This window comes from Alosa pseudoharengus, unplaced genomic scaffold (assembly GCF_046254945.1).
Source record: "Alosa pseudoharengus isolate Yale_2024_CS ecotype anadromous, Long Island Sound unplaced genomic scaffold, YU_APseudo_1.1 YU_APseudo_1.1_scf_112, whole genome shotgun sequence".
NCBI lineage: Eukaryota > Metazoa > Chordata > Actinopteri > Clupeiformes > Clupeidae > Alosa > Alosa pseudoharengus.
In genome coordinates, this window is record NW_027468579.1 from 86,119 (window position 1) to 94,826 (window position 8,708).

At 39.6% G+C, this 8,708-nt stretch overlaps 1 protein-coding gene across 1 annotated transcript; it reads right to left on the bottom strand.

Moving 5' to 3' along the window:
- Positions 1 to 1,099: 1,099 nt before the first annotated feature.
- Positions 1,100 to 5,809, bottom strand: LOC143118223 (uncharacterized). Its single transcript, XM_076279324.1, has 4 exons — positions 5,336 to 5,809; positions 2,076 to 3,206; positions 1,750 to 1,918; positions 1,100 to 1,666 (listed from the first exon to the last, which is right to left on the bottom strand). The coding sequence occupies exons 1-4, from the start codon at positions 5,538 to 5,540 to the stop codon at positions 1,534 to 1,536; spliced, it is 1,638 nt and encodes a 545-aa protein (XP_076135439.1). The 5' UTR covers positions 5,541 to 5,809; the 3' UTR covers positions 1,100 to 1,533.
- Between the last annotated feature and the right edge of the window lie 2,899 nt (positions 5,810 to 8,708).

An 8,708-nucleotide genomic window follows, 5' to 3' on the forward strand; every position in this document is an offset into this window, starting at 1 on the left:
TTCTGACAGAGGCTTTTTAGAACACCGAAGCCATGACGTAGTTGTCAAGGCAGCATTTTCACTGGATCTAAACAAATCAATCTAACCATTGAAATCACCATAGCGGATAGCCCAGAGACCTGGCATAGATCGTGTAGCTACTAGTCAAATAATTTTTCAATATTGGGCTTTGAAAATAATGGATATATTTCCTCAGTAATAGAGCATTTTGTGACATTTATAGAGAAACCGAGGGGAAGTTATATTGGAAATAAGAGTTGCCGGGAATTTAAAAAAAGATTCGGGGCTTTTGAAAAAAGATTCGGGGCTTAAGCCCCCTAAGCCACCCCCTAGCTCCGCCACTGCTATGGCCCATGTTCCGTCCAGCCCGACAGTTGTTGAGGAAGTTTGACAAAGCCTACTAGAACTTTTTAATTATTTGTAGGCCTAATAACAATTGCTCAAAGCAATTTTCACGATAGGCCTAGGCCATAGGCCTATGTTTTTTGTGTAGAGATGGCCCGCCATGCATGAACGTTCTGCTTCTGCATGAGCGCACTGACACCCCTGTTTGTTCAACGCGACTTTCATGAAAACTCTAGGTTTAACTGCCTGTCAGGTAGGCCTACTAATTGTTCTACACTGTAAAAAATAATTTGTTATTTTTACGGTAAAATACTGGCAGCTGTGGTTGCCAAAACTCTACCGTTAAACTACGGTAAAACATTTCCTTCATTTACGGCAAAAAAATGTATTGATATTGTTGATTGCCCAGTTAAATAATGTGCTTTTTACAGTATTTTACCATAAAAAATTAAAAAAATTCATTTTAAAAAAACATTGTTTAACCTGAAAATGTACATGGAAATTTGTTATTTTTAATGGTAAAACATTTTTTTTAAAGTAAAAACTTACTTTTACTTGTACGGTAAAATACTGAATTAATCCAGATACTACCGTTAAAAAACATTACTTAATGTGGATATTATACAGTGGGAAAAAAACTATTAAAATTTGTTTTACATTAAAAAAAAACACAAAAACCAAACATAGAATATTGAAACTATTTATTATTCAGTAAGCATAGTTTTAAACTTACAAACTGTAACAATGTGTCAGGAAACCTCTATGTTTTATTTGAGACCATTTAAGTCTACTGTTAGTAACAAATCTTACCACACTGTGGTATTAGTGCACATACAGTGTATCATTTTCATATTATCAAAATAAAATCATCCATAAAAGGAAGCAAAAGTGTCAAATCTTGCAACATAAATGACATCCACCAATCATGGATTGAAAACCTATGGGACTTCTGAATGTAACTTTAAAGTGAATTATTTGTTTATTTATATGAATTGTACACCTCCAGTTAAGCCATTTTAATCTAAAGACATACATGGAACTATCAGGTTTGCCTTGACTTGGTTAAAGTACAAAAAACAGTTCAATAAACTAGAACATGTACAAACTGTACCAGACAAATTTCTTCCAACTAACACAACAGCTGTGGTGTATAATGTCCAGTTTACCTTTCCATACCATCCCTCAACATCACTGGAAGGTCCACTCATGGTTAGCAAGGTCTGAGATCAGAGTGAAGACTCTGGGATTGACGGAGTACACTTTTTTCTTCTTCTTCCACTCGACTTTCGTGCCTTTCTCAGGATTGATTGAAAAGAAGCACCTTTATGAAAGAAAGAGAATAACCTCAGGATGGATATCACATGCCTTGCATTTTGTGATACTCTAAAAAGAAAGAATTTTTACCTTTGGAGGAACTCCAGTGTAGACCGTAGTTCCACTGTGTAGTGTATGTTAAAGCAGTAGTAACTGCCAAACATCAGGGAGATTGCAGATGTGAAGGAAGTGATGTGGTTGTTGACAATCTCTCTGTCAATGCTCAACATAAATGTCTCAGCAGCAAAACAGGAGGACCCTTATAATAAACATGAATAAAAAGAAACAATTTTAATAAAGGATGAATCATACAACCTATTGAATTTATAGGACTTATTATCAGGTAAAATGTTAGCCAGCTACAAATGAGAGTTAGTATACCGGTAGAGAAAGCAGGTTTAGTTCAGGTTACTTACCACACACAATAAGGCAGGGTGTTGGTGGCACATTCTCCATCTGGACGTCCTCAGCAAGGCTGGTCTTCTCGATGTAATGTAACAGATGCTCCTCCTTCTCATCAAAATGAGCCAGTAAAAGAAGCACCATCTGTATGACCTCTTCTGAGCAACCAGTGGACTGACCCCTTTCATTTTGAATCTTGAGAAGAACATCCAGAACTTTTTTGTGTTTATGTGCATCAACATGTTTGAAGAAGTTTAAGAGGCGTGCCCCCTTTTTGTCCACATTGGCAAGAAAGGACTCAGTTAAACTCACACCAGTCAGTTCCTGGAAATGTACTGCCAAGCCAACTTCATTGAACAAAAATGGCCATTCCTGCCTTAATTTCTGGATGCTTGAGCCATTGTTGATCTCTTTACGCTGTGTGAAATAGGTGGACTTGATTAATTCTTTCACATCATCTAAATTGTAGTTCATGTCTACAGACATCTTCATGTTTTCTTTTTTTTCTAGCTGACTCTCCTCAGTCTCTGGGAGTGGCAGATATTTGGGCATCCAGTTGATACAGCCATATGTGTCTTGAACAGTAGCTCTTTGTTCAGCAGATATTTCATCTGTGTCATCATCTGATACTGTTTTGCGTTTTTGTATCTTTGGTGTGTCAGGTCGTTTGACATTTTCAACTCTTGACTGGAGCTGCTTTACCAGAGAATGATGTCCAAGTCCAATAACATCACCATCAATCACATCTTGGAGAGATTTTGGATACCTGGCCACCATCATTTTTGCTATCTCTGTGGTGTTCTGTTTGGTTGGATTCTTACAAATCTTCATCATCTCAGAGACCACGATCCTTACCATTTCTCGTCGTAGTCGCGCACTTGGCCTTTTCTGTCTTTCCAAACTCTGTACCAACTCTTCAGGAAGCTTCTGCCATGGTATTTGAAAACTGTATACCCAGTTTGGCGCAAGTGCATAACACCTTCCTGACGATGATGATGTAGCTGTGGATGACGTTGGCGCAAGTGGATGACACCTTCCTGATGATGATGTAGCTGTGGATGATGGTGGTGAGGCCGTGACTGAGGAGGGAGAGGAAAGGAGAGACACTGGAGAGGAACATGCAGGGGATGTTGGAGTGAATGAGTCTGCAGAAGTACAACAAAAAGACATTTTAAATTATTAAACCATAAACTATTAAAGGACAATTCCGGCGCAAAATTAACCTAGGGGTTAATAACACATGTGTACCGAGTTCGTTCTTTCTCTGGGATATGTTTTCATGCTAATCGAACGTGAGCAGTTTTACCACAAACCGCTAATAAGGGTTTAATGCTGGTCTTCGGGGCACACGCAAAGTAAGAAGAAATCGCTATTTCTATACCACTAACAAGGCTCAAAATATCACCACACTTCCACAGTAGCATAATGAGGGGCCCCACATGTAAACCGAAGCATTGAGAACTTTGTAAGTATACAGACTGTTTATGAAAAAGATAGTTTAGAAACAGTACCGTTCATGTATACAGGCTGGCGCCATCTTGGGAAAACAGTCACGTGACAATTCAGCTCACGTTGCACGACTGGAGCAACGCAAGCTGAACTGTCATGTGACTGTTTTTCCAAGATGGTGCCCGCTTGTATACATGAACAGTACTGTTTCTAAACTATCTTTTTCATAAACTGTCTGTACACTTACAAAGTTCTCAATGCTTCGGTTTAAATGTAGGGCCCCTCATTATGCTACCGTGGAAGTGTGGTGCTATTTTGAGCCTTGTTAGTGGTATAGAAATAGCGATTTCTTTTTACTTTGCGTTAGGGTTGGGCGATGTCCCCTAAATTGGCGTTTGACGATGTGTACAGTAAAACATCGTGATGGACGATGATATCGTGTGTGTGTGTGGGGGGGGGGGGGAAATACATTTATAATACATTTATAATGTTCTACATAAAAAAAAAAATATTATATAGGCTATACGGCCTGATGAAAGAGGACAGCTAAGAGAGACATACTGACCAGGCTACCATGTGGAATATCTGCTCCAATCGTCGTGAAAGATGGATAGTCAATCTGAACACTTGCGTGTGCACCAACCAGCGGAATATTACACATTGTCAGCCTTAGTTGGGCCTAGCAAAAAAGCTACTTAAGACTACAATCGTGGTCACTCATTTAAAATCTTCAGTAGTACGCTATGCAGCATCCAACGTTATCAGGCTACCGTCTATGCTGACTATGAGGGCGGCGGGAAGTGAAAGGGCTGCGATCGCGCAGTCCAGACTGGAGGACGAAGTAAAAAAACGTTTACAAATAACGAATCCCGATTACCACTCCGCTGCTGTCTGGGACTTTTGCTAAATGCATGAAATACAAGCCTTACAGTGAAAGACGGATAGGCTACCTTCTGATCCTATAATTAACGAAAGAAATGGTTTATTTTAACACAGAGGAAAAGGACGCATTTGGCGCTCGCTGTAGCCTTGCAAAATATTTGAGCGCTAGAATGTAGCCTAACAATAATAATTCAATAGGACTATTTTCTGCTAAAACATTAGACTACATATGTTACGTCCAATGTAGACTATAGGCCTGCGAGACATGTAGGCTACAAAAAGACAATAAGGCTACACATTCACGTCAGTCAGGAATTATTTGAATAAGATGGTAGACTAATAAGTCTTTTATTTTACAAGACGGTAGACTAATACGTGATAACTGTTTGACTGACAGCCTTTAAAGTAGGCTCAATTTCATTTCCAGGGAAAGTTTTTTTTATATGTTGTAGCCTGTTACAGCAGGTTACAGCTGTTGACTGGCATGTGGGGGCGTGGCATCACGATGGTTGCTTTCCATCGTGATGTCTGTCAACCATCACGATGGACGATGATATCGTCTATCGGCACAACCCTACTTTGCGTGTGCCCCGAAGACCAGCGTTAAACGTTTATTAGCGGTTTGTGGTAAAACTGGTTACGTTCGATTAGCATGAAAACATATCCCAGAGAACGGAAGAACTCGGTACACATGTGTTATTAACCCCTAGGTTCATTTTGCGCCGGAATTGTCCTTTAAACTAAAGGAAACTCTAACGGAACTAACGGAATTGTCCTTTAAACTCAATGTTTTTGTACTCTGTAACAGAATGTAGCATATTGATAAATGTGTAAATAGAGCAGCAAAATATCAGAAATTATTATGTATATTAAAAAAATATGTAAGTGCTTGCTATAAGAGAAGTGTGCAATGTTGTGGCAATGTTTTATGTTTTACACTCACGGTTTGGGGCCCAGGCAGCAACTAATCTTCTGGCTTGTATGGGCTTTAATACTGGCAGCAAGTCTCCCTCGGTAATGTACTGTAAATCATCTGTCGTTACTGCACCAAGTGCCTTCAAAGTATCTTCAACTGACCCGACAACTTCATCAGGAAGTTCAGGAAGCACTGCTGTTACAGCATTGCGTATCCTCTGTGATTCAGCCATATCTGTTAAAACACACAAGAGAAACAGTTTAGCATCTGGCCTTATGATTCAGTCTGACAAGAGACTGTGCTTCAGTGGGACAATCTGGAATCCATTGTTCATGTAATATGATAAGGGCCACATGTCAATCAGTTCACTAACATGTTTGCACTCTAATCTTCCACTGCTGTTTTTTACAGAGTACATGTGATAGTGTGAAAGAAATTCCCCATCATACACTCTCATCAGAAAATGAAGTGCACAATCATCTTTAATGAGAATGAGAATGATTTCACCAAACTCCACTGAATCATCATTCTTTGTGACAACAAATTGTCCCTTCCTGTAAATTATCCCATGATACTGCACATCAACAGGAATTTGTGTATTTCTTTCAGTGAAGCCAAATTCTCGGATTGTGTCTTTAACTTGCTGACTGTAAAGCTCTGAGTAAAATGGTGAGCCATCTTTAATTTCCAGGGTTGGAGGACTCACTGACCCAGCAGAAAGAAAGGCCTGAAACATCTGATGTCTCTCTGAAAGAGTCAAACACAGATTTTTGAAATTCTTAAGATGTCTTGTACATCTTTTAAAATAACTATGTTTGCTCTCAAAACGCATAGTCCATAGCCGCATAAGTGGGCCAAATTTTAGGATCAATCCTGGATAATGCCGCAAATAATGGTGTTTAGGTCTCAAATTGATATCTGGAAATAGTGCCTTCCGGTTTTCCAAATATTCTTGAATGAGAATATCCAGGTAAGCGACCTGAGCCTTGGAAATTTGCTGAGCACAAATCAGGTCAACAATGTCCTTAAGCTGCAAAATTAACTGCCAGACATTATCTTGGGGGTCCTGCACTTTGTCACCAATTATCAGAGGCAGCAGTTTCAAGAAGTTCCAATTTTGGACAGCATGTCCACTCAGTTTCAGAATTTGAGGACTTACCTCACAAGGTTTGGAGCAAGCGTCTGTTGCTTTATATTTGAACTGCTTGATTCTCCTGTTCAAAATTGTGCACGTGAACCATTTCTTCTTTTTGATGAAATACTTGAGGAAGAGAGCAACATCATATGAGAGGACACCCTCGAAAATATCATGACCAAGACAGGGGGGCATGCCAGGTGAACAAACATCAAAGTATTGCAGAGAATTAAATACTGACCTAAACTTTATCCCTTGAACTTGTGGAGTATCCTCTCTCTCCAGCTGTTCAATGGCAGATCTGTAATTTTCTGGAGTCCGCTGCAGTCCACAGATGTTAGGATCAGCACCCTGAAATTCAGTTCGAGAAATCAAACAATATCTGCAGAAGTACTGAGATGAACTGAAATTTTCTGTGAAACCACCAATGGTGTGAGAGCCCAGGTTGTCTCCAACAATGCAATAGAGAGCTCCCTTTAAAACAAGTTCATCTCTCATTGTTATCCCATTTACCTCCAGTTCTTTTAGATCAGTAAGCAGTTCAGAAAAAACCTTTGCATGGCCAAAGTCCTTAAAATCCTTCTCTCTACACAACAAAACCAACTGCATGTGGTCAACATTTGATCGTACATGGGGTGGCATGTTAAGTAGAGAGAAGTACACAGCCAAAACCTTGTGCTTCTTTTTAGCAGAGCCCAACGGGTTCACAACTTCGAATGCATCCTGGTATAAAACCATCTTCAGACAACCTGGATTTTCCTGAAAAAATGTGTTCGACATGAACAGTTTACCATCACAACAGTCAGAGAGAACATCTGTTTTGGAAACATTAAAATGATCGACTGCCATAAGGCCCTGCCAAAAACCGGACTCCTGCATACCTTCTAAGGTTTTTAGCACAGGAACATAATGGGCAAACCTCTCTGTCCTGTTTTCATCTCTGCCCAACAAAATTTTTTTGGGTTCCACATATTTGAACATCTCTTTAAAGCACTGAGTTCGTGAGTAAGCAGTTCTCATAGGCCCTTTGTGGTAAGCTGTAAACAGGTCAGATTGTTTAATTGCATCACTGATTTTTACAATGTCATCATCTGAAACTGACATATCTTTTAGAAGCAAATTTATTTGATTCAATGTATAGGTCTGTCCTAACTCATGTATATTTTGTATTTCCTCAACAATGTTTTGAATGGTAGACACTGGAAGGAGATGCTGTCCCTGTAGTTTCATGTAAAACATACACATATTTCTCAGATACAGGTCACTGAAATTAGACTCATCCCCTACAGTGTCTTCAGCATCAGGCACACTAGCAGGTTCCTGTGTTGTATCAGTAGGACTGTCACATTGTGTATCGTGGACTGACGTACAAATCACATTTTCTGACCAATGTCTGTGTTTTCTGGACATGTGAGAGGTAAAAGACGATTTTCCTGTGAACACACTCTTGCATCCTCTCACTGGGCAAGCTACCTGACGCCCTTCTGTGATGTGTTCCTTTAAGTGAGCAATCAACGGTTTGGTTCCCTCACACTGGCGGTCACAAAGTGAGACGGTGCATTTTAATGGCGCTAAGGTCACATCCTGAATAACGTTAACGGTTGGTGTTCTGTTGTGGTGGCGATAGAAGTGCGACTTTAGAGCAGTGTAGCCTGAAAACACTTGCTTACAGCTTGTACCAACACATTTTAAAAATAATTCTGGGTTCATTGCGGTGCAATTTGCAATGCAAAACATATGCTTTCACAGACCTAACGTTTTCTCGACATATGTTACAAGAATACATCTTCAATTTTAAAATACACCGAGGTGAACCATGTATAAACACACGCGAACAGCGCGATTAGCAGCTAGCTAACCACAGGTTTCATTCAGCTCATAGACTAACATGCTAACATTACTGCTTTTACCTGCTGCTTCCAAAAATAGTCAAACAGGGTAAATGAAACAATTGCGTGTCTGTCGTCCTAAACACATCTAAATGTGTATTGCATGTTTCCAGGCTACAGAAAAAGTCTAATGCAGGCAAGTTAGCCGTAAAGCTATCGGGGTATATTAACAATGTTCACGCTAGCTGTCTGCAGTGCAAGTTACAACCCTGCACTGTGCAACCCTCTCAATAACCCAGTTCAACTAAAGCTTTGATTTACGAGACTTACCTAGGTAAGTGTGTAACAATCTGCTTGGTAGTTTTTTTAGATTATTAACAAAATATCACGGGATTCATGGACTGAGTTACAACTAATGAAATTGCTTCTTTTAAAT

What these genes read in the sequence shown, in the direction of transcription:
- LOC143118223 (XM_076279324.1), bottom strand. Translation starts at nt 5,540, where the DNA reads ATGGCTGAATCACAGAGGATACGCAATGCTGTAACAGCAGTGCTTCCT. An exon ending in ACCCTGCCTTATTGTGTGTG is followed by an intron (nt 1,919 to 2,075) that starts GTAAGTAACCTG and finishes GTTTATTATAAG; the next exon opens with GGTCCTCCTGTTTTGCTGCT. An exon ending in ACACTGGAGTTCCTCCAAAG is followed by an intron (nt 1,667 to 1,749) that starts GTAAAAATTCTT and finishes TCTTTCATAAAG; the next exon opens with GTGCTTCTTTTCAATCAATC.